This window comes from Lycium barbarum, chromosome 5, assembly GCF_019175385.1.
Source record: "Lycium barbarum isolate Lr01 chromosome 5, ASM1917538v2, whole genome shotgun sequence".
Taxonomy (NCBI): Eukaryota; Viridiplantae; Streptophyta; class Magnoliopsida; order Solanales; family Solanaceae; genus Lycium; species Lycium barbarum.
This window is the reverse complement of record NC_083341.1, coordinates 119,382,326-119,409,125: the sequence shown is the minus strand read 5'-3', so window position 1 is coordinate 119,409,125 and position 26,800 is coordinate 119,382,326. Positions and strand designations below refer to the sequence as shown.

General features: G+C 39.1%; 1 protein-coding gene across 5 annotated transcripts; it reads right to left on the bottom strand.

The window, feature by feature from the left end:
• Positions 1-26,563, bottom strand: LOC132641266 (vacuolar sorting protein 3). Of its 5 annotated transcripts, XM_060358189.1 has the most exons (14): positions 25,278-26,559; positions 18,964-19,239; positions 16,913-17,109; positions 16,010-16,151; positions 13,209-13,481; positions 13,060-13,132; positions 11,116-11,164; positions 6,540-6,828; positions 6,358-6,413; positions 6,004-6,072; positions 5,804-5,915; positions 3,848-3,937; positions 963-1,133; positions 1-730 (listed from the first exon to the last, which is right to left on the bottom strand). In XM_060358189.1, the coding sequence occupies exons 1-14, from the start codon at positions 26,238-26,240 to the stop codon at positions 638-640; spliced, it is 2,853 nt and encodes a 950-aa protein (XP_060214172.1). In that variant the 5' UTR covers positions 26,241-26,559; the 3' UTR covers positions 1-637. The 5 variants fall into 5 exon arrangements, 3 of the variants coding, with proteins under 3 accessions (XP_060214172.1, XP_060214173.1, XP_060214174.1); XM_060358190.1 differs by lacking the exon at positions 3,848-3,937 and having other exon boundaries at positions 25,278-26,562; XM_060358191.1 differs by lacking the exons at positions 18,964-19,239; positions 25,278-26,559 and adding an exon at positions 18,882-18,929.
• Positions 26,564-26,800: the final 237 nt, after the last annotated feature.

The following is a 26,800-nucleotide window of genomic DNA, read 5'->3' as shown; positions in this document are numbered from 1 at the left end:
TTGATTTATTCACGTTCTCCCGTTTTACATTCACGAACTTTAAAAAGATACAATATTCAATTTCCTCAGGATAATATACAAAAAGAACAACGTTTATCCGAGAAGAAAGATGATATTATATACAATCTGTTCCTAGAGCCGATCAGCTACCCTAAAAAAAATATAACAGCCTTGGAGAAAAATGATAATCAACATTACCCAAAGGCTCCAGATTCTTCAACAAGATTCCGGCAATAGACATTTTTCCATCTTCACCAGAATACAAAGTTACATAATTGCTATAGAATTTTGCTGATGACTTCCAGAACTGAGGGATGATGCTTAATTACACAACCTAACGACATGAGATGTAAATTCAAAAACACGTCGCTCCTTAGCACAAGTGCACTACAAATCACTTTTTAGATCCAGTGCTGTGTGCTCATGAGTATGCACGGACGAAGAACCAGCCAAGGGCGTCTTGCTCTTTTGTGTCTTCTAATATACATCAGAACCACATCATAATCAACTATGGCCGTGTAGTGGGTTCTTATGAAATGAGCTGTAGACGTATTAAGATTTTACATGTATAGGGAGTGCTAAAGCAAAGTCAGTATGCTTGGATCATCCCAAACAAATTCACAGGTCCTTAGTAGGATCACCTTGTCACTAACCAACCTGGTTTATATAAAATATCTTTCTTAAAATCACGACCTGACACGGAGGTTGACTCACCTTGACGACGAAAGCACTGCAGATAAAAGCATTACACAGGATCAAGAACTAAATTTTAGCACAATAAACCTTGTAAATTTTAAAGTCTCCCTATCCTTTCACGCAACATTTCAGGCAGCAGGTCAAATGGGTAAAATCAGTCTTTACGGATGAAAGAGTTTCTGCAACAAAACCTCCCAATCAAGCTAAAAGTCCATGTCAAGCTAGAAAGTGATGTTTTTCAATAATTAAATGAAGACATGACGAACCTTGTAACAGACTATGGTATCATCTGGATACATCGCAAACAGTTTAGTTCCAAGTCGAGCGTGGCAAGAGTCACAGACACTGTCGGCATTTATCAAAACATGCCGTGATCTTTCCTCAAATCTTGCCAAACTTGCATCAATATCCAAAGCACGAGATAGCTTATGGATGATCTGTAGAATCAAATATCAACAGATGCCATGAGCAAAGTACATTAAATATTTTTTGTTGTGGTAATTAATTATCATAATTTTAGGACACTTTGTTTTTTCTTTTCCTAGCATAATTATAGGAACAGAATATTTCTTTTTATTATAATTGATTCCTTCTTAATTAGTAAGGATTCACTTGCATAAATACCCCTTATCATGGGATGTGGAGACATACTGAAATACAAACAAAAAAAAAAGTTTCTTCCTCGCAGCATTAGGATTCCTTTTTTCACAAAGAGATGAGAGTTTTTTCACTCCTTGAAGCTGTCCGCAAAGGCTACTTCCAGCAGAATTTTTCGAGATTCTTCCTTGCTTGGGTTCACCTTGCCAGTCGATTCAAAGCCTACCCACCAAGTTTTTAGATTTTCCGATAAATAGAGCTAGGCTTCCGGAGAGACAGGTCCGTCCGGCAAATCTTTTAAGTTTTTTCTTCTCTAATGGACTGAATGAAGATAATTTCCTTCTAGAGTTCTAGGAAATTGTATTTTCTGATTTGAAGTGCTATTAAAACTACGGGGATGCAAAGGCAGTGGAGAATCATTCAGTGTTGTGAAATCAGATGGGGCTGGTGTGTTTCTTGCTTGGTCAAGGTCTTGTTTGCTGTATATTAAATATAGAAAATTGCCTGGTCATATTAATGGAAAGAAGAAAAAACCTATTGCGTCTAATAGTCTATGAGATTCCGAGATTCACCTGTTATGACATGGCTTATTGAATACTATGCACCCCCAAATCTCTAAGCAGTATTCAGTTCTTGATACTGCTGAAAGATCTGGAATTCAACTAAGTGCACTTACTCTCGCAAGGATAATGATGCTCAAATCTGAGCCTCAGATCATTGCAATTCGAATTCATGCCATTAAGCAAGGTGAGATGACTTGAAGGGGCCTTGGCGTAACTGGTAAAGTTGTTGACATGTGACCAGGAGGTCACGGGTTCGAGCCGTGGAAACAGCCTCTTGCAGAAATGCAAAGTAAGGTTGCGTACAATAGACCCTTGTGGTCCGGCCCTTCCCCGGACCCCGCGCATAGCGGGAGCTTAGTGCACCGGGCTGCCCCTTTTTTTAAGCAAGGTGAGATGACTATCATTGATTACTATGCCGAAATAAGTGGTTCATGGAAAGAGATTGACTATTATCAGGATTTGCAAGCGAAGTGCCTTTCAAGAGTTGGCCTGAACAAAAAACGGAAAAAGGCCAAAATACCCTGAACTTTGGGAAATAGTTCATCCATACCCTTCGTTACACTATAGGGCCAATTATACCTTTACCGTATTACTATGATCCAGATATAACCCTTATGTTAAACAGCCTGTCACGTGGCATCATCCTAGACGCCCAGCCCATCCCCCCCCCCCTCCCCCCTCCCAAATATTTTTTTACCCACCAACTTAACCCGACCCGACCCAGATACAATTTTTTCACCCAACCCATTTTCTTTTCTCTTTCTTACTCTCTTCTTCTTCCTCCATGTACACCATCTCCGATCCCTCACCCCAGCTCCTCCATGTCATTCTCTTTTTTGTTTTTTTGTTTCTTTGAAAATAGCTTGATAAGTTTAACATTACACATAATAAAAAATGATAAACTATTTTATAGGTAGATTAGATGCGGATTTGGTGACCGAAAAATGAAGAAGATCGGAAAAAAAGGGAGCTCGCCGGAAAATATTGGTGCACGTCGGAAACAATGGTGGTGGGGGAGGAGGATTAAGTGATTATCTATCCACATTTCATTTCTAGTTTTTGATTTTGGAAAGGGATCTTTTAGAGAGAAGATAGAAGAGGGACGGAGATTCGAAAAAGGCCGCCGGAAGATTTTTTCCAGCCAAAGCTCGTCGGGAAACACTATATTTGCCGCCACCACTACCATCACCGATAATAACATTAGTCAAGTCATCAAAAATATACCCCATGTTTCTTTTTCTCGTTTTCAATTCATCCTATACACTGAAAATGCCAAATTTGACCATTCTTTCACCTTTTTACTCACATAGTTCGCTGTCCAAATTAACTTAAAGAAAAACACCCTTCAAACATATTTATTCACCTTCATTTACAAAAAAAACAAAAAAGAAAATGACATGGAGGAGCTGGGGTGAGGGATCGGAGATGGTGGACATGGAGGAAGAAGAAGAGAGTAAGAAAGAGAAAAGAAAATGGGTTGGGTGAAAAAATTATACTTGGGTCGGGTTAAGTTGGTGGGTAAAAATTATTTGGGGGAGAAATGGGCTGGGTGTGTAGGATTATGCCGCGTGGCAAGCCGTTTAACATAAGGGTATATCTAGATCATAGTATAATGGTAAGGGTATAATTGGCCCTCTAGTACAACGAAAGGTATAGATAAACTATTTTCCAAAGTTAAGGGGTAATTTTGGCCCTTTTCCCAAAAAAAATGGTCATCCAGAGCTGTCAAAAGCATGTTTAAGCTGGCCAGGTTAGTCGCTTTGCCTTTAGGAAGTAATCTCGACCAGCCTTGCGCCCTTTAGCATATCATGTAAGGCCCGATTTATCCAAGCATCTAAGAGGACCCAATTCAAGAGGGCACATACTATAATGAGTCAACACAAAGGAGAAGCCGTCATGCCAATTGGCACAAGAGAAGTGCTGCTCAAGAGCAGTAAGTTCACTCTTGCAGCGATATTCATGCTGAAGTTTCGAATAAGATTAGAACATACTTGGCCTTGACGATGATGGTGAAGTCGAGCTCTCAACATTCTTAATATTGTCTCAGAAGCAAGCTGAAGGGGCATATCTGGTGACAATCTCTGCAAAGTGAAACCCCAACTCAGAATGAGTAACATTGACATCTCTAGTGACTTTGCATAAAGAAACTTGAGCTAAATAGATGTTATTTTCCTTCTCATCACCTGGTTCCCTTCAAACAGCACAAATATTTCATACAAATATAGCATTGTCTACAACAACATACACGTTGTAATCCCACAAGTGGGGTCTGGGGAGGGTAGGATGTATGCAGACCTTACCCCTACGTTTGTGGGGTAGAGAGCCTGTCTCCGATAGACCCTCGGCTCAACGACGCAGTACCAACAACAGGTCAAGATATCGGCAATAAAGTGGCAAGATAAACACAACCAATGAAGCAACAGGTAACAAATAAAAATGAAGTAAAAGATGCTATGCAATTACTAAATAGTAATACTACTAATACGGAGAGAGGAGAAGAGGAGACTAGCCCCCTATCTCTCCCACATAAAGGTGCTACAAGCCTACAACATATAGAGTTGCTACATCAACTCGGCTACCTACTAACCTTCTACCCTAATCCTCGACCTCAAACCTTCCTATTTAGGGTCATGTCCTCGGTAATTTGGAGGTGAGTCATGTCCTGCCTGAACACTTGACAAATGAAACTAGGAAGATCCAGCTATCAATTCTTCCCAGTAACTAGAAAAAAGTAACCTGAACACAAGTAGACTTATCAAGTCATGTGAAACATACGATTCATTTTTTGGCCTTTGATAATTTAAAATCACCGTAAACAAAACTCAAACTTCATCTTTCACAGTAGAAAAGGCAATACTAAAAGATCATATCCAAAAAATGGTATCATTATGTTACAAGATGTATGATTAGATATTAGGAAGGAAGTATGACACTACTTTTAATCTGTAATGCTCTAGGTGACTGAATATGCACCAATAGATAAAATTAGGATGGGAAAACTTAAACTTCCCCAATGAAAAAAGAATATACTCCAATCTTCCGAATTTAAAGAACATGTCCCCAGTTTTGACAAGAGACGACCCACAAAAATAACAAAGACCACAAAAATCTAAAGTTTTCAAGAGTAAAAGATTGAACATCAAAATATCTACTTTAATGCACGATGAGATGCTTTTCCCTGCAAATAAATTTCAAGGATGACTTTATTTCTCTTCTACCATATTTTTATTTCATAATTTTGGAGAGAGGTTCTCCTACCATAAATACTAATCAGATTTTTGATCTTCCAGCCCAATCAATGATGTTACTTGAAATGAGACAGTGGATAAACTAATAATTTTTTGATAAGGTGTATTTTATTGAGGTTTTGGGATAATGAAACCTTGTAACCAAGTAGTATAGCAAAAATAGAGAAGCTACACAAAAGTATTGTTTCCTACGAAAGAAATCTGATCGTCTATACTGATAGGGACCTCATAGGTGCACAAAAAATTTAGACACAAAAGAGATGTCATAATCCGTGCACAATCACACCCCATCACTTTGAATGCTCTTCTGTTACTCTCCCTCCAAAGCACCAACAGAATTGCTAGTTTACACTCCATAGACGATAAAATATTCAAGTAAAGTAAAATGTAGTTACTTGTTCTCCAAGCTTGCTTCACATTTCCTCTCCTCACTGACCATTAATTTTTTTTTACCAAGAATTCCCAAGGACCAGCTGGCATACAGGTCTAAACTCGGTAGATCATGGACCCCCTCTCCCTTCTCCACTTAAATAAAGACTTTTGTCTGCTCCATGGTTTGAACTTGTGATATGTGCCTAACCGACACACACACGTCGTAATGTTACCACTAAACCAAAGCCCTAGGGGCAGAACAAGGCTTTTGTCTCCTCATTGACCATTACACAAGCAATAAAGTGGAAGAAGTATAAGTTTTGGTACCTCCAAAACTTGCAAAGGGTCTAGCATTTCTCCGTGATTGTGCAGCAGGCGCACAGCAGCTGTGAACATAGGCTCTTTACCATTCATGGGTTCCAAATACATTTCAAGCAGCCTAAGAAGAGACCAGGAAAGGAAAAGGTTTAGAGAACTTCTTCTAGACCAATAATCTTAAGAAACAAATGAGAGACGATTGTACTAACTGCATGTAAGCATCTGGCCTACCGATCTCAGCACAATATTGTTCTGCAGCTTCACAGTCTTCCAGCTTCCTGCCAGACGAACACAACTTTAAATTACAACCCCACAGATAATCATCTTATTCAGAGTAATTGCAGATTCAACTATAAAATACATATTTAGCAACAATGTGCGTACTAAGCTTTAAAATATTTTCTCCTGTTTAAGTGAGGGGCTTCACATGTAAAGCGGCAGAAGAACATGTCAACCATCCATTGCCCACATTTGGGAAACAGAACATCTTTTTAGTTGTTAATTGCTTATTATAAAGCTTGTTGTGATGTACCCAAGAAATAATCAAATATTTATGTGCTTACAAGGCAAGAATTTGAAGCACTAATGTTTCTTGACCGAGCTTCCTGTAAAGAATAGCCTGTAATGAAACCATCAATAACACAAGAATTACAATTCACAAGGAGAATCAGAGCGGTTCAAGCTGTTAAACCAGCAGAGATGCACAGGCCATTATTTCTATGAAGCGTCTAAATTTCTTACTGACCTTCTCAAGCCATAATTCTGATCCTTCAACCAAGTCAAGAACCTCATCTGGATCATACAAGTCAGACGACTGTAAAAATATTTGCAATCTCTCTCTGACATGAGTATCAAATATTGAGTTGTTTCCACGGGCTGAGATATTCATCTCCTTTTGGTTTACATATTCAGAATTTTGTGTAGCGTGTTCCTTTTCATTAGCATCAAGTGCCGATTTAGAAAGCAAGAGTGCATAAGCTGTATGGAACCGTGTGTCCCCGGAGTCTTGATCTTCAATTAACCACTGGAGATATCTGCATGGTAAAGCTTCCGGTTAATTCAAAGAAACATATAGACAGCTAAATCCTTCGTTAAAATGTAGAGATACATCTTTATAAGCTTATATTGTCAAACCAATTAGGCACCCTAGGACAGGACTTACAGGTCAGTAAGTGGATGAGAACAATGGGAAACCAGGGTTAATATCCAATGACTTCTTCCCATCAGCCAGATAGTGGCCATTGATTTAGAAAAGGCATATGATAAAGTTCGTAGGGAGGTCCTTTGGAGATGTTTGGAGTCTAGAGGTGTACCTGTGGCTTATATTAGGGCTATTCAGGACATGTACAATGCAGCCAAAACCCGGATAAGGACAGCAGTGGCGGATCTAGTAAGGGCTGAACCCCCTTCGGCAAAAAATTACACTGTATATACAAGGTGAAAATTATTTTTTATGCATATATAGTAGATGTTGAACCCCCTTGACTTCTTCGTTTGTCTACTTTTTTATATTTTTGAATCCCCTTATTTAAAATTCTGGCTCCGCCACTGAAGGACAGTGGGAGGTGACTCGGAGCATTTCCCGGTTGAGATGGGGTTGCACCAGGGATCAGCCCTTAGTCCGTTCCTTTTTGCATTAGTGATGGACAAATTGACACGGAATATACAAGGGGAGGTGCCGTGGTGTATGTTATTCTCTGATGACGTAGTATTGATTGACGAGACGCGTAGTGGAGTTAATGATAGACTGGAAGTGTGGAGAAAGGCCGTAGAGTCAAAAGGTTTCAAGTTAAGCAAGACTACAGAGTACCTCAAGTGCAAGTCCAGCATTGTGACGTATGAGGCTGAGGTGGAAGTGAAGATTGAGACACAAGCCATACCTAAGAGAGAAAGCTTCAAACATTTTGGGTCTATAATCCAAGGAGATGGGAAGATTGATGCTGCTGTCGCACATCGTATTGGGACGGGGTGGGCGAAATGGAGGCTCGCCTCTGGGGTATTGTGCAATAAAAAAGTGTCACCAAGGCTTAAAGGTAAGTTCTATAGGGTGGTGGTTAGACCAGCTTTATTGTACGGGCAAAATGTTGGTCAGTCAAGAATGTCCATGTTCAGAAGATGACTATAGCGGAGATGAGGATGCTCAGATGGATCTGTGAGCATACTAGGAGGGATATGATTAAGAACAAAGTTATACGGGACAAGGTGGGAGCAGCCTCGATGGCGAACAAGATGAGGGAAGCAAGACTGAGATGGTTCGGACATGTGAAGAGAAGGTGCGAGGATACGCTAGTGAGAAGGTGTGAGAGGTTGGCTATAGCAGGAGTTAGGAGAGGTAGAGATAGGCCAAAGAAGAACTGGGGGTAGATGATTAGACAGGACATGGCATAGCTCCAGTCATTGACTGAGGACATGACCTTAGATAGAAAGATATAGAGGTCGAGGATTAAGGTAGATGATTAGTAGGTAACCGAGTGTTAGTGTATTTTTAGTCGTATGATATAGATAGTCGCGTAGTTTCTTTTTCGCTAATGTGTATTGATACTTGTTATTACATTTGTTCTGTACATTTGCTATTTTGTTTTCTCCTTTTCTTTTCTACATTCCCCACATCAGTTACTTTTCTTTTGAGCCGAGGGTCTATCAGAAACAACCTCTCTACCCCTTAAAGGTAGAGGTAAGGTCTGCGTACATCCTACCCTCCCCAAACCCCACTAGTGGGATTACACTGGTATGTTGTTGTTGTTGACTTCTTCCCATCAGCCTAAGCCTTGACAGGTAGAATTACCCCGTACATGTGCTGGTAGGAGATAGCAGATCGGTGAAATAGTCGAGGTACGCAAATCGTGCGAACACCGATGTTATGATAAAATAATTAAAAATAGCCAACAAATTGAGAAAAAAAGGATAGGAAGTTCGACATGCTATATGCTACTCGCTTTATCCAGCTCCAGGCTAAGGAGTGATTGAATGCAATTTAAGGATATTCTACCAGCTATTTTAGCCTTTTTGTGTTGTTACTTAAAGAAGGCAGAATAAGTCTGGTAGGCCCCTGTACTTAGCACTTTTTGACATCCCGGTGTTTGTACTTTCATGTTTGCCAACTGAACCCCTCTACCCATCAAAACTGAGCATTTTAAACCCTTTTTCGATCTGCTCATGGTGCGTGTTGTTTAAACGCCTCCACGCTAGCTGCCACGTCTAAAAGTAACAATGTGTAGATGCCATGTCACATGGAAAATTAAAAGTTAATTAAAATCAAATAATTAAAAAAAAAAAAAAAACTTCAACCATTAATCCCCTCCCCATTGATTTCTCTCTGTCCCCTCACGTTCTTCCTCCTTCCCATTTGTTTCTCTCTCTTCATGTTCTTCCTCCTCTTCCCTTCCAATTCTTCCTCTTTATATATCATAGAAATAAAATTAAAAGGAATGAAGAAACCAAATTGAAACAAAAAATTAAATTTTTTGTGCAGATCTAAACATTGGAGAATAAGTTTGATGGTCCATTTCCATGGCTGAAGGCGTTAGGTGGTGGAGAAGAAGTTTGGTGGTCCATTTTTGTCCAGATAGAAAAGTGGGAGAATAATCACTGTTTTTTTCTTCTTCTTTTAACTGATTTGGAAAAAAGTTTGTCTAGTTTGATTTTTAAAATTTGAGGCTAAATTTTTTCAAAAAACTCAAATCTTTTGGAAGTATTAATGGGTAAAAGACGCATGATTTCTATTTCAAAATCCTTTATGGGTTAATTTTGAGGTGTGGTGATTTTTGAAGATCTTTTGATTGACCCATTTTTGGTTTGTTGGTATTTTTGCTATTTTGATGGGTTTCCCTTCTACAAAGAGGTCTTATAATTGAATTTCTAAAGAAGATTTGGAATATTGGCCATAGGATTCTATGTTCATGGTAAAGATTCAGATTTGAGAGAAGAAACAAACAAAGAAGATAGGGGAGGAGAGGGGAGAAAGAATTGGACAGAAAAAATTGGAGAGAGAGAGAGAGAGAGAGAGAGAGAGAGAAAAGCCAAGAAAAAAGCTCATTTTTGTTCAACAATGGAGGATGAACATTGGGGAAGAAGATGACACCAAAAAAATGGTTGTTGGTGCCTTTTTAATAGGCCTCACGCTCCTTAAACGAGTGTATCACACGCACTTCCTTAAAAAATGCCACATAGGATGAGAGGGGTTTAAAATGCTCAGTTTTGATGGGTAGAGGGGTTCAGTTGGCAAACATGAAAGTATAAACACCGGGATGTCAAAAAGTGTTAAGTACAAGGGTCTCCCAGACTATTCTGCCCTTAGAGAAACAATTTGTATACAATTGTGAATTTTCAAGTCATCTTACACACATAATAGCTAATTGATGAAAGGAGCGACTGTGAAGATATAGGCTTGTACTAAAAAGATCTAGAAGTTTATGAGCCAACTTGACGAAGAAGCCAAAAGATGAATAAGACATATTCATTCAAGCGCATACTAGGTCAAACAGTAAACCATAAATTTAGTGCATACATCTCACCTTATGAATTACTCAAAGGCCGTATTTTAGTTAACAACCACCTAAGTCACACTATGTAGAACCTTCTAAGAAAATTTCCAAGTTTTAATAATTTCAATTTCAAAAGAAAATTAAGTATTTTCTTTTTTAAAGAAGTATTATCTTAAAACCTTTCCCCAGTACTAGAATAGTTTGGTCTTGGTGCTTCTAAGTAAACGTGCTTACACTATAAGATCATTGATCTACTAAAAGATTTCGGCTTTCTAATGGGTTTGGCGAGTAAGATAAAGCTAGCAAGTTATAAGACTAAAAAAGGATACACTTAGTCACAGTTTGAAAACAGACTGAGGTCTAGAAAATAGACGATGTGAAGCACTGACTAGATTCTTAGGCAATTCTAACTTTAAATTTTCTGCAGCTCCTGCCAGATTCATCTCCATCATATCCTTCATGTCAACCGCAAACACGAACATTATCACCTAATTCTCAATCAGACAGTTTTCAGTTAAGTCTACAATATGCATTTGCTATCAGAACAAGGGGGCAGCAGGGCAGGACAAAAACAAGCTACTTATCATTCGCAACATGATACAGCACTCATTAGCTCAAACGACTCTTTAACACTTAACAGGAGGAAGAAAAGGTAAAACTACATTCTTCTTGACGGATAAGTTAGCAATGTCCAAAATGGAAGCATAAAACTGGAACCAGGGTACAGTCAAAAGCTGCATGCAATGTTACACTAGCCACCAATCTTCAGTTCAGGCGAGAGATAGCAAGCAGGTTGAAAAAAAAGTGAAAGGCGAGTAAAATCATAAAATCACTGACCTTAGTAGAATTTCGACTTTTCTGGGATCAATAGCTGCAATCACTTCATCTGTGATTGAAGGCTTGCATTAGAAGAATGCCACTCAATGAAGACACTACATTCTACAAACAAGCAAAAGAAAAAATGTGCATGCTAAACATAGTCATTAAAAGTAAATAAGCTGATAGTATATGTGAAGAAAGAAATTTGATAGTTCAATTTTAGTTGATAGTAGTATATGCGAAGAAAGTAATTTGATACTTCAAATTTTATCTTTTAATTTTACCCGACCAGAAAAACTGACACCCCCTCTGTCAAAATTTATGTAGCGGTTTAACTATGCAGAAAGTTTAAGAAAGAAAGCTGAAACAAGTCATAGAAAGCTTGCCTCACTCAGGACAATCTTAGCAGAAGGAACAGATAGATTATCAATAGATGATACATGTGCCTACAACATAGAGAATCTGTCAACCCTCTTTTTTCTTCATTGCAGTTTGGCAACTGAAAATTGGAGCGTGTTCCTTTCTATTTTTGGACTCAATTGGGTCATGCCACTGAAAATCAAAGATGCCTTATCTCCTGGTGTAATTTGACAACTGACATTTGGAGCATGGTCCTTTCTATTCTTGGACTCAACTGGTCATGCCACTGAAAATCAAAGATCCCTCTCTCTCCTGGTGTTTATGGAGAGTTGATATCTGCTACTATTTTTTGGTGAGAGTCGCAGATGTTTAGATGGAGTCTCAACAACTCCAAAACCCCGATCTTAAAGCTAGTCGTCTACTTGATTTGCTTAGTTGAGCAGTCTTAGCATTGTAAATATCTCTAACCAGCTTTTTGGATATTGTTAGCTCCCTGAATCTAGTATAATTGTTGTATATGTACTGGAGCTGACATATATCTTTTTTTTTCTTATTTGTATTTTCTGCATCTTCTTGATGCCTATCAATGAGATCTTTTACTTCATCCCCCAAAAAACAAGTCAATAGATATTTGTGTAGATATAAATCATCTCATTGAGTATAACATGGAAAATTTAAAGTTAAATTGTTTCTTCTAAATATAGAAAGATCATTCTTTTAGGGACAAACTAAAAAGGATAGTGTGCCACATAAAATGGGATAAAGGGAGTTACTTACACCAACTATAGAAAAAGAGAATTATTATTTTTCTACTTTTTTATTTAACCGAGAAATTTCCGAGGGCCAATGACGCATCGTTCGAAACTCGGTGGATAATGGGTGCGCCCTCCTACCTTCACTTAAATACAAGTCTTTTACAAGTGCAAGTTGTCAGGTTCTCTTATTTTCTCTTTTACTTGGATGAATGCCCCAACCTGCTTTGATATATTTGAAATTAAAAGATACATCGTTGGTCCCAATTTATGTGGTACTGTTCGGATTTCGAGAGTCAAACTTTTGAATTTGACCGTGAATTCGGATATGGAATCTTTAAGTTTCTTGAAATAAAATTTACATATTTGGTAACTACATATGTTGTACTATAAATCACAAATTGATATTTAAAATATATCAAAGGCATATGAAATGATTGCGGTCAATTATACATGGTTACAGTTTTTTAATGGCCTTGTTGAGTCGGATAGATATGTTTTCTAGAAATATTGGTAAAGATAGAGAAGACAAAAATATTTCACATGCATATATAAGTGATGTATTCATCTCAAATGGAATACTCTGAGGATATAAACAGCACCCAATTTTCTTAATGTTGCAGAGATTAACAAAAAACACAATTCTGACAAGGATTCAACCTCAAATTGCACTACAGTTCGAGGGGAGGGAGATATTTAGACGGCTATCTGACTTTAGTTTTTGAACCATTGAAAGGGAAGCATCCTTACAAGAGTTGCATGAGCTCAAAGTACACCAAGTACTATCGAAGAGCTGTTTTTGCAGATGGATATGCAATTAGAACATCACTAAATACCATGTAAGACATACCTGGTGGGAGTGGATTTGTTCTTTTCTCCGATACAAGTACTTGAACAGCTAACAGCTGGTTGATATCTGCAATCTAAAATGGAAACTACTTCACTCAATCAGCAGGCCGAAAGTAGAAAGCCCTACAAATCAAAAAAGAATTATCATACCCATCCTAGATGTTGCAGTACTAACTCCTGATCAGATGATGCCTCAAGAATTTTTGAAGCCTCCATTACAGCAGTCTCCTGATCAGAGGAAATGTCCTTTATGGTATCTTGTAAGTGGTTTGCGCCATGTGAATCCTTCAAGTAGCTTGATGAATAATTTCGAGCCAGCAGACGCCAGATTGAAAGAGACTTTGCGCTCATCCCTTTACTGGCATATAGAAAAGCAAGTGTCCGCAAATGCCCAGATTCACTCAGCAGCGATTCCAACTCCTCCTGCACTGTCCGTTTAAGTTTTATGGCTATCCTTCAAAGAAGATACCAGATCCCAACGTGAAGATTAAACTATTTACTAGCAGCGACAGCAACTACACACCTAAAGGTCAACATACAAACATTTCTTTACCTTATCCAAGAAAAACCTTTTAATAAGTATGCTGGCACCATAGCATTCCTAGATTTTGCGTAACAAATAAGTGTTTGATATGCAACTAAGGGTGAGACCTGGCGGTCAATAAAGTGGTTAAGACCATGAGAGATTCACATCTGTTGGTTGCAGAAAACACTCAGGTATTTTCTGATGCGGACAGAACTCAATTAGAATACTTGAGACACGTCTTAATATGTTTCCAGGCGGTGTCAGGACTCAAAATCAATCTCAAAAAGTGAAAAATCATACCAGTTGGTAAGGGGAGGATATTACATTGCTAGCAAAGGTTCTCAACTGCAAGGTTGGAGCTTTCCCACTACCTATCTAGGCTTGCCACTTGGTGCAAGAAACAAGCTCAGAGGGTAGAGAAGAGGCTTGCAGGATGACAGGAAAGACATTTATCGAAGAGGGGAAAGAAAGTGCTTATTAAGAGCACATTATCGAGCATCCCCGCATATTTCATGTCTTTATTTCAAGCTCCAGCTAGCGTAGGAAGTTGGAAGAGTCCAAAGAAGTTATGTTTGAGACTGGTCAGGTGGGGCAAAGAGGTTTAACTTGGTGCGATGGGAGATCGTCATGACTCCTAAATACTGGGAGATCTTGCAGTCGAAGACCTACGGGTTAACAGTAAGGCTTTATTAGGTATATGGTTGTAGAGATTTGGGAATGAAGAACATACCTTTTGGAGAGGCTATGTTGCTCGAACACTCCAAAAATGTTGTCGTACCCGAGTCGAATCCTTCAAATGTATATGGACTACTTTTGCAAGATCCGACACGCACTTGTCTGCATTTTTTAAGAGTCCAAGCAACATAGGGGAAGGTAATAGGGAAAAATACAGGGGCTTGGAAAGGGGGTGGAGGATAAAAAATGTCATTATGCCTTATGGATGTGGTTTGTGTAGGAACATGTTGAATAGTTCGGAAGAGTTCATTGGCAATGTATCTTTTAAGATAAGGGATGGGAGAGGATGAGCTTTTGGGGATATAGGTAGTGCGGATAATACTTTGAGAACTACATTCCCATACATTTAATGAATTTCGTATTAAAAGGAGATGACAGTCCAACGATTCGGGAGGCTACGAGGTGGATAAGGTGTTTTTTGGATTTGAGGTTTCAGAGAAATTTTCAAGACTGAAAGGCGGCAGAGTTCCAAGGACTGGTCGATTTGCTTCACAAACAAAGCAGAACACATGATAGCCCAGATGGGTGGAGATAGGGGCAGGGAACAATGAGTTCTTTAACGTAAAGTCTCATTATGAGAAGCTTTTGAAGAGGAAAGAGGTTGCCTTTCCATATCAATCAATTTGGATCCCTAAGATACATGCAAGGTGTGTTTTTTCACTTGGTTGGTAACAAGGATGATCCTTACTACTGAGAATATAAAGAGGAAAAAGGTTACTTATGTCGGTTGGTGCTTTATGTGCAAGGATTCGCGTAAGGATGTCGATCATGTTCTACATTGTCAAGTAGCATCAAGGCTATGGTAGGAACCTTGGGATGGTTAATGCTAAATTTTAGAGCTATTATAAGAATGTTTTTTTATTCAATTTTTAACTGAACTTTCTTTTAACCTGTCACACTAGAGTATACCTTTTCCAATGTCACAAAGTATTAAGTTTTTTTGAAGGGAAGTCTGATAGATGAAGCGAAGACGCGGGGTGTGGAATGTTGCTCGACTTGCACTTATATGAATCGTGTGGAGAGAATAAATTAGGAAAGCTTTTGAGGGTGAACTTTTGTAAAATTGAGGAGTAGCCTCTTATCCCTTGTAGCTTTTTGGTACACCCAAGAAGCTCCGTTATGTATCGTTGATAGGGTGTAGTTCGTAGAAAACAATATCTTGGAGTAAGTTTTGTATTTTTTGTACACTCCTTGTTATGAGCATTTTGAGCCCAATTTTAATAAAATTTTATTACTTTATCAAAAAAACTATATCAACTCTTAGTAAGACCAATAACTTCACCTTATGCCAATAAATACCACTGGCACCATAGCTATTCCTATGGTTTGCGTGACAAATAATTTTGATGGGTGCCCTAGGTAAACCATGAGAAATCACGGTCCAAAGCAGAGACGAAAAAGCGCTACGTGATTTCTTCTTATCTGCCTAAGTGTCCAAGCCTTGCTGAGTAAAGTTACCCGATACCGTGCTGGTTGGAGATAGCGTGTGCCCGGCGAAATAATCAAAATGAGCGAAAGATGATCGGGGCACCACCATTGATAAAGTAAGTATTTGATAACACATGCATTAGCACATCAACACAAGAACGATGTTTTGCTCCCCACACAACCAACCCAAAAAAAAAAAAAAAAAAAAAGCAACCAATAAATCATATATTAGACAAGACAGGGCAAGGTTATATAGACACACCACTATGCAACTGTTCTCGGATGAGGCAAGTCTTTCCATGTCATCAACACGATTTAGAGCTCTGTAGAGGTACATCAAAAGTGTGTCAACTCCTTCGCATACCGAAGGAGTTAAATCTTTATGCCGTGATGCTTCTAAATACCTGTATAAAAGAGGACTAAGGACCAGAATAGGCAAAGGCAAGTAAAACCAAATTGCACATAAAACATCAGATAAATAAGTTCAGCAATCTAACGTATAGGCGTCCCACAAAATAAACCAACTTCAAAAACATACTCGACCAAAATATGTTAAAGAAATGCAGTTAACCAAAGGGTAGAGATTTATATTAGCTTGAGTTTTTTCCATCCTAAATTTCTCTCTAGGCACCAAAGACGATGCCAAAACTATGTTCTGACATATTAGCATAACGGTACAAGAGAGACATTTAGCCCAATTCAACTGGAACTTACACTTGAAAATTAAGACATTGACTAAAGAAATTAACCTTGTAGTCTACAATTTCTCTAAGAAAGGAAGGGAAAAACATTTGAAGGGGTCATTCATAGCTTTATCTCTATCATAAATCCTTGGCAGTATTCATCTCAACCCCATAAACCTAAAACCAAGTCTCTCAAAATTTATGGTCTTTGCTTAACGGGCTTAACCAAAAAAAGTCTCTCTCAGCCTATGATACATCATACATATACTCAAGAACTGCTATGTGGCTTTATATCCACCAATAGATGTAATTATGACGTTCCTCAGTGAATTTACGGCTCCGCGAATCTTATTCATAGCATTCTTGTCTGGGGATTTGGATTTATGGCATGCAAGTTGGATTGGTCACCCGTCATTTAAAAAGAAAAAGAATCACTCACGAAAAATCCAGAGAATAAATAATACTCCTTATCAATAGATAACCTGGTCATGTTTTTAATTGCAGACTCCAATAAATCAGCTCTGCTTGGTGGATTCAGAAGAAACTCGTCATCAGCTGCAGTCTCAACACCTGCTTTCTTAAGGAAAATAGCTCTTTGAATACCAGTTAAGCCATCGTCCACAACTTTTTCAAGAAGTGAGGGAGGAGGATGCAAGCCCCAATACCTATTCCTTGGAACCTGAGAAGACAAATTCTAGTGAGATTATAGAAAAATTTAAATACAGACAGCTTTCTTAAAGGAGAAAGAAACACAACTTGAGAATCACACATCAAGTGAGACACACCAAGGGCCAACATATGTGCTGGAGGATCATATTTTTGCTGAATTACTTTTAGAGTTCGTTTGGATGGAGAAATTTTAACCTAAGAAGGAGTCTCAAGTTTTAAGATTTAACATGTCGACTGCCGTATATAATGAATCCAAGCTAATGGTTGAAATAGTTTATTGTGGCTATTGAAAGCTGGGGAAAACTTTATTGCAACGCTAGACATGAAGAGCGAAATAGACACAGTCCGCTTCTGGAATCAGATTTGCTGAGGACATTTCCCCTTCCGTAATGCATGCTCTGCTAACAGAGGGAAGATATTGCTCACACACTCAAGGAACAAGAAGGGAGAGCATTATGGGACTTGAGTATCGAAAGAAATGCTTCACAGATTTTTCAACTACTCTCTGTTATGGATGAAATAATACAAGTAGATAGCATATTTTAGTAAGGTCAGGTTTACTTTAGAATCCGGAGTCTTTTGCATGGTTGACCGCAAGGCAATAACTACAAAAGACAACAAGAAAGAAAAAAAGGGTCTATATAGGTTGGTGGTGCATGTGTAAATGTGCCAGAGAAGATGTGATTCAGCTATTGCTACACTGTTCGGTGGCATACCAATTATGGTGCGCAATCTGGAGCATATTTGGAATGATAGGTGATGCCCGACCGTGTTAAAGCATGTCACTAGGATCGAAATCTTGGAAAAAGAGAAACAGAATATGGAAGGTGCCTCACTCGGCACTTATGTGGACCATATGGAAAGAATGAAATCAAAGAGCAATAGGAGGAACTGATAAAATGGAGCACTCAGTAGATACCAATTAGTATAGAAAATTAGGTGCTCTTAGTAAAGAATCATGTTTTGGTGTGAGATTTTCTCCTTTTGTACACATCTCGGACACAATTTCCCCTTCTATCAAATGACTTTACTTGTTTCATCAAAAATAGAAACAACAGTTGAAATAATCACTTTGTTGAGTATGTATTTCAGATCAAAATTTTCTACGGTCCAAGCAGGTGCGAAGCATTTAGCTTATAAATTTCATAATATAGGAAATCCTTTATGTCCAAAAAGTGTTAATACTAGCATAGCAGTAAATTGTGAAAAAAGGAATTCCTATTTAGACCAAGTTGATAGGAATGCCAGGATACAACCCCAACATGACTAGCTCAGTACTCATTGTCACCCTTGGGATAACTGAGAACTGCTACGGGATATCAGCATTGACCTAAATAACATATGCAGTAAGTTAGAAAAAGATTCCACTGATTTTGTTTTTGATAATAAGGAAAAAGATCCAACAATTTATGACAAGTGATAAAAGTAGCGCACAAAAGAAGTGGCATACGCAAGACTAAAAATGCAGTAATACAAACGAATAGGCTGCACCTACTTGGTCCTTTCCTGCGCAAAAAAGAAAAGGGTAGAGACTGACACATATAATAGGACAAGTAGATATAGTACGATATGCTCTCTTTTTTCCTTACACAAGGCATATAGTATGACTGAATGACACTCTTTGACACCAAGAACTTGACTTGGGGCCCAACAGCAGTGAATCAGAGACCAAATACGAAAAAAACTGTAGAAAAAGAGCAGACTTGACAGACTAACTGAAACTAACTTGACACATATATAACTGATTCAAAGATCATGTTGTAGATTTATCAGCACATGTACCAGTACCACCATAAAAGCTGGAGATCCATGCATTGAAACATAAGTGCATGCACAGGACAATCACTGATACACCAGCACATACCAACAAAGACCAGCGATTTGGGTCTCGCATGATAAACGGGAAAAGTTCTGAAGGCTCCATCGTTTCTGAAAGCAAGAAATGATCAACTGCTTCCTCAAAGTGTAGGTCAAACAGTAAAAGGAATCCCACTTGAGCATGGACGAAAGAGAGTGTCTCCCTTGTCATTTCACCTTCATTTCGAAGCTCTTCAACCAGTGATATTGCTTCCCTAAAGTTTTTCTTTCGCAATAGGCCTTTTATTTGTTCTTCTGAAGGCACCTTCCGATAACACATAACCTGCCATCAGAACAGAATAAGCAATAAATCTAAAAGCTCTAATCAGGCAAATTTACTATGTTCCTTTTTTTTTTCTTTTCCAAACAATCATTGTGCTTGTAACCGTAGTGGTGGCAAATGGGCGGTTGGGTTCGGGTAGATCGAGTAAAATGGTCATAACCCAATCCGCCCATATTTAAGAGGGTCAAAAACGGGTAGGGTCAAAACAGGCTTCACCTATATAGGGGTTATAAAAACTTTATTTGTTAGATTTTATACATTACCAATTATGAAATTTTAGCATTACTCTTGCTAATAGAGAAAATTTGATAATAAACTTAGTTAAACAGTTGCACAATTGAAACAATTAATATCCAATGAAAGTACCTTCAAAACTCACCAAAAATAGTAGGCAATTCCAAATCACCAGTATAACATACTATCAGAGTGCACAAAGAGTGTTACTTCAACTATCAGAGTGCACAAAGAGCATTACTTCATTCTTCTATCTCGACACCATAAACATATAGCATGATTCGTGCAAAATAGCTTAAATGTTCACTTAGTTTCTTGCAATCGCATAGATGACAATAGCTATAGAATTACTTCTTTTCTAAAGTAATAATTTTCATCTATTATACTACTAGTTATGTGAGGCCCGGGCTTATGTGAGGCCCGTGCTAAGCCCGGGCCCAAACTCAAGATATAAAAGTAGATATTTTAACTAAAAAAATATAATCTGTGTTAGTACAAGTGTACAACAACAACAACAACCATATACCCATTGTAGTCCCATAAGTGGGTAATTATATAAAAGCAAAATTTTCATTCCACTGCTTTAATATTTTAACTTCCATTTTGATAAAATTATTTACTTCAAATCAAATGCGGAGCCAGAATTTGACATTTATAACTTATGTATCCTAATTTTCTGAAGTTATTTAGTTCTAAATAAATAATCTATACATAGTTAATGAACTTTTAAGACAAATACATAATTTAACTTGTGCAGCGGATGAAGCTGCTCCTCTCTTAATTAGGGATTAGGGGTTCGAACATGGATATGGAAAAAATCTTTGGAGGAAGCGTTCCCTACGAATAGGCGCGATACAGTGCTAATTATCTAGATTAATTGGGCTTAAATGCGGATATCGAGCACGAACCAGAAAATCAAAGAACATGAAAAATGAGGTAGAAGGTTCGATAGCTTTTGAAAAGTAGACCTTAAAAATAAAAAATAAAAAAATTGACTTAAATAAATAAGATTAGGACCTAAAAGTAATTAATTAATTTTTTTTAAAAAAAATTAGAAATTATTGTGAGGACTACAAAAGTCTCCAGGTTCGATAACTTTTGAAAAGTAGACCTTAAAAATAAAAAATCAAAAAATTTACTTAAATAAATAAAATTAGGACATAAAAGTAATTAATTAAAAAGTTTTTAAAAATTTGGGAAACTCTTGTGAGGACTACAAAAGTCCTCACATTCCCTCTTATATTATATAGTAATATAAACAACAACAACATACCCAATATATTCCCACATGATGGGGTCTGCGGAGGGTAAAGTATACGCAGACCTTATCCCTACCTTGCGAGGTAGGAAGGTTGTTTCTGATAGGCCCTCGGCTCAAGAAAAGGTGCCAAGACAACAATAATAATAGGCAGGAATAGCAACATATAATAAGATAAATGACGTTAAAGAAAGAAAGAAAGAAAGAAACAAGCAAGCTATATGAGAGATCTAAAAAATAAGCGAGTGAACAAAGATAATAATACTCCTAATACGAAAAAGAAATTCTCGCGGCCCCCTACTAGCCCTCTACCCTGATACTCGACCTCCACACCCTCCTATCACCGGTCATGTCCTCGGTAAGCTGAAGTAGCGCCATATCCTGCCGAATTACCTCTCCCCAAGCTTTCTTTGGCCTACCCCTCCCTCTCTTCGGGCCCACCATTACCAACCTCACACGCCTCCTCACTGGCGCATCAACGCATCTCCGTTGCACATGGCCAAACCATCTCAACCTCCCTTCCCGCATCTTATCCACCATTGGGACCCCACCTTGTCCCGAATCACTTCATTCTGAATCCTATCTCTCCTGGTATGCCTGCATATCCATCTCTGCTACCTTTATTTTTTGGACATGAGCTTTCTTAATTGGCCAGCATTCCGTCTCGTAAAACATAGTCAGTCTAACCACCACTTTATAGAACTTTCCCTTTAGTATAGGCAGCACCTTCTTGTCGCACGACATCCCCTATGAGAGCTTCCATTTCATCCATCCCGCTCCCATACGATGTGTGACATCATCATCAATCTCACCATTCCCTTGGATGATCGATCCGAAGTACTTGCAACTTTCTTTCTTCGGGATGACCTGAGTATCCAGCTGCAAGTCCTCGTCCTCGTCCTCTAACTGAATCACATCACTGAACTTGCATTCTAAGTACTCTGTCTTAGTCCTGCTCAACTTGAAACCTTTCGACTCCAGGGTCTGTCTCCAAACCTCCAGTCTCGCGTTAACACTGCTCCGCGACTCGTCAATAAGCACAATGTCATCTGCAAAACAACATGCACCACGGCACCTCCTTGAATGTGGCGCGTCAATGCGTCCATCGCCAAAGCAAACAAAAACAAGCTAAGAGCGGACCCCTGATGCAGGCCCATCCTGACTGGAAAGTGTTCTGATTCACCTCCAACCGTCCTCACCCGGGTCTTGGCTCCATCATACATGTCCTTAATCGCTCTAATGTAAGCTAAAGGAACACCTCTAGCTTCCAGACATCTCCACAACACCTCTTTTGGGACTTTGTCGTAAGCCTTTTCTAGGTCAACAAACACCACGTGCAAGTCTTTCTTCTTATCCCTATGCTGCTCCACCAACCTCCTCACAAGGTGAATGGCTTATGTAGTCGAACGCCCCCGCATGAATCCGAACTGGTTCTCCGAAATAGATGCTATCTTCCTCATCCTCGCTTCCACCACTCTCTCCCAAACTTTCATCGTGTAACTCAACAGCTTGATACCCTTATAGTTGTTGCAGTTCTGGATATCCCCCTTGTTCTTGTACAACGGGACCATGGTGCTCCATCTCCACTCTTCAGGCATCTTCGACGTCCTAAAAATAACATTCAACAACCGCGTAAGCCACTCCAAGCCTCCCCTACCCACATTCTTCCAAAATTCTACCGGGATTTCATCTGGCCCGGTTGCTCTCCCCTTGCTCATCTTACACATAACCCCCCCCCCCCCGACCTCTTCAACCTTGACCCGCCTGCAGTACCCAAAGTCGCGGCAGCTCTTTGAGAGCTCCAATTCGCCTAATACGATCCTCCAGACCCCCTCTTCGTTCAAGAGTTTATGAAAGTAAGTCTGCCATCTACGTCTAATATGGACATCTTCCACCAAAACTTCGCCTCCCTCGTCTTTGATACACTTCACTTGATCTAGGTCCCGAGCCTCCCTCTCCCTTGCTTTGGCTAGCCTGTACAACTTCTTGTCCCCGCCTTTTTCCCCCCGTTCTTCATACAAGCATCCAAACGCAGCAGTCTTAGCCGCCGTAACCACTAACTTCGCCTTCTTATACTGCTCCCTGTTAGTCCTATTCTCCTCCTCATCTTTGCTCTCAACTAGCTTTAAATACGCTGCTTTCTTAGCTTTCACTTTATCTTGAACCTCTCTGTTCCACCACCAGTCCCCTTTGTGTCTGCCAGAGTAGCCCTTCGAGACCCCTAGCATCTCTCTTGTCGCTTCCCTGATGTTAGCAGCCGTCATAGTCCACATACTGCTCGCAACCCCGCTACTCCTCCAGGCTCCCAACGTCCTCAACCGCTCCCCCAACTCCTGGGCACTGTCCTTGTTCAAAGCATCCCACCTAATCTTCGGTTGACCAAACACAACCCTCTTTCTCCTCTCCAGGTCCATAACCAAGAGCCTATGTTGGGTCGTGAGGTTCTCGCTCGGGATAACCTTGCAATTCATGCATAAACGTCTATCGCACTTTCGGGAGAGTAGGTAATCAATTTGGGTATTGGCCCTTGTACTCCGAAAGGTGATCAAGTGTTCTTCCCTCTTCTGAAAACTAGAGTTTGCTATCACCAAGTCAAAAGCTCCCACGAAATCCAATAGCAACGTACCTCCCTCATTCCTATCACCAAACCCGAAGCCATGCACATCATCATAACCCCTAGCAGTCATCCCGATGTGACCATTGAAATCGCCACCAAGAAAAAGCTTCTCTGAGTGCGGAATACCACGCACAACCTGGTCCAAATCCTCCCAGAATCGCCTTTTGATCTCCTCATCCTGGCCCGCTTGTGGTGCGTAAGCACTAACCACGTTTAAAGTATGCCCTCCAACTACTATCTTAATAGTCATCAGCCTATCGTTCACCCTCCTACCCCTACCACCAGATCACGATGCTCTCTGACAACCAAAATGCCAACTCCGTTCTTACCCTTCGCGCCTCCTGAGAACCTCAACTTAAACCCATCGATATCCCGAGCCCTATCTCCCACCCATCTAGACTCCTGGACACATGCTATGTTGATCTTCCTCTTCTGGAGAATCTTCGCTAACTCTATAGACTTCCCTGTCACAGTCTCAATGTTCCAGGACCCAATTCTCAGCCTAGCGGCTCCCTTTCCGCCATTACGCCTCTTCCTACCCCCACCCCTTGACCCACCCGAGGACATGACCTTACTCTACCATTATTCACCGCAGCCACTATAATAAAGGTCGAGCTAAGGTGGCACTAACACTATACAAGCAGAAAGTAGAACGACAAGGAGTAGAATAAACAATAATATAATATCTATGTGTGCTTGAATACAAAAACAACCTTGTTCTAAATGACGCATTGCACACAATTAAATATCTTAATATATTCAAATAATATACATTGTTACTCTGTTAGTATTACCATACATTTTTCAAACTTGATGCTACAGTCTTTTGAAGAACTATTTAACTTTTTACAGTTAAAATTATGATCTAAATTTTTACACACCAAATCCAAATCAATATAATCGGATTAGAATAATTGAATTTGTGTTTCAGCTGTAGAAAGCAAAAAGCTACGACTAATTGCTTCTTAAGGTGGAGTAGACCACTTGGATGTATATGTACCCTCAAAGATAATGGCATATCTCCGATCTCCCCTATAATATGCCAGTACAAACTATTTTAAAGTTGAAGCAAAGATCTTTAAAAAGAAGTACAGAAGCAAACTTGGAAAAAAAAAAAAAAAAACTGAAGCAAGGACCTCTAAAATCGCAGGAATGACAGCACTAATCAAAAATCTGACACGTAAATAACCCCTGGAGACCCATTTTTGTAGGGTTTAAATATGGGTTGAACCCAAATTTTACCTGTTTTCAATATTACTCGACCAACCCATTAAAGAAGAGAGGGCGGGGGGGGGGGGTGTTAGTGAAAATTGGGTTCATATTGACGGCACTACTTGTAAGACATATAATGGACAACCCAATGACAAAGAGAATCCAACGAAATGGGAACATGCTTCTACAAGAACAAATAATGAGGCCTTCCCGGAGCAAATTTACTTTCAAAACTTCATCACACGCCTCAGCAAAATAGATCAAGCTATTTTCTTTTTCCTTTTTTTCCAGGTGAGTTCAAAATAGTTTTGTAAAATGGTAACAGTAAGGTCAAAATGGTTGAATCTATCAAAATGGTCAAAGTGCAGACTTTTTATAGTTAACAGTTATCAAGTATGTTATTTTGAGCAAGCTAGCCTTGACACAGCATCATAAAAACAAATGTATATTACTCCCACCGTCCCGTATTAGTTGTCAAGGTTACTAAATATACTTGTCCCGAAATATTGTCATTTTAGAAAATCACGATGAAATTAGTTATTTTTATCCCATTTTAACCTTAATATTAAGTGTTCTTGAAAATAACCAATATTGATTAGAGTGCAATTTATTGAGGAGAGATAAGGGTTAAGTAGTAAAAATACACCTTTTGTTTATGATTTTTTAAGGGGCGTCCAAAAGGGAAATGTGACAAGTAATATGGGACAGAGGGAGTACCTTTGAGCCTGCTGCCACAGCGACAAGCTTTCCTCTTCCATCCTCCTCATCAGCCACAAGATAAGGACTACTACCTACTTCCCCAACAAACGGAACTCGCTGAACACAATTCCCCGATTTCTTATGATACACCTCCAACTTCCCACTCCTTACCACCACAACATATCCCCCTATCTCCCCCATACTCTCCGGACCTTCCCCGAAAACCAAACTACCACCTACAGGCTGTCCTTCACTATCCACAATAACACCTACATTATCCACCATTAACATAACCTTACACTCCTTCGCCAAAAACTTCATCCTCGGAAACACAGACAAATCGGGCAATGAGAATATCACACCACATTGCCCGCTCGTATACGAATACAAATAATAACCACTCTTAGTTCCAACAATAACAGACTCATCTACCCATGACACACACATTATCCCATCCGTAAAATCGCCCTGAATTTCCTTCAAAATTACAGGTGAACCACTCAAAACCAACTCAACTAACACCAACTTCTTCCCAACCGCAACCGCGAAAAAACAACCATTCAAACTGTCATTATTTCTGCTAAAAAACCTCTTACATACAACACTGACATTCTTCAAAAGACTCAATTTTTTCACCGGTTCGAGCGAATTCAAATCAAGTAAATAAATAAAACCATCAGATAAAACAATTAATTTTCCAATATTTCCAACAACATGGATCGAAGTTACAGGTTTACCAATTATATTGACACGTAAGCGGAGCGATAAACCACCGGAATTAGGGTTTAAGGAGAGTGAAATGACGTCACCGGCGACTGTTCCGATGAAAATTAGGGTTTGTGAATCGGAGATTGTAGTGATTGCTAATGAACGAATTGGGGGAAATTGAGGAATTGAAGGGTTTAAATTGGAGAGAAGTTCTAGAATGTTCTGGGAATGAGGTTTCGGGTCGGGTCGGGGTTTGGATTTCGGGTTCGCCATTGGAGAAGGAGCGGAGTGAGCACTGATGACTAAATTGGAAACTCACCATACATATTTAAACTAAGAAATTAAAAAAAAAAAAATACTAAACACAATGATTTCAAATAAATTAGGGTTTCAAAATTGCAAATTGTTGTTCAAAATTAGCTTTTCCCAATTAGATCAGGGGCGGGCTTGGATTTTGGAGACGAAGAAGTGAAGCGATGAGTAAAGTCTGACTTGAATTGAAAAAGATCAAGTGAAGTTGCCATCTTACTCCTTTTGCTTGTTTTAATTCAGCCCAAAGGTTTTTAAAAATCAAAATAAGCCTGTACATTTTCACCTTCATCTTTACATCGTGATTTCAACTCTCAAATTCTCTAAAAAGCATGATTTGGTATTCCAAATCATGATTTCAAATTTTTTTAAATATTTTATTTTTGTTACATTGGCCGGGGGGAGGGGCGGCGGGAATGGGAAAGCGGATTACAACGTGAGAAGTCAACCAACTGAGCTACTAGATCCCTACAAATTTTCTTAAATATTAAATTTCACCCATAAGTTTATATTTTGTAAAAAAA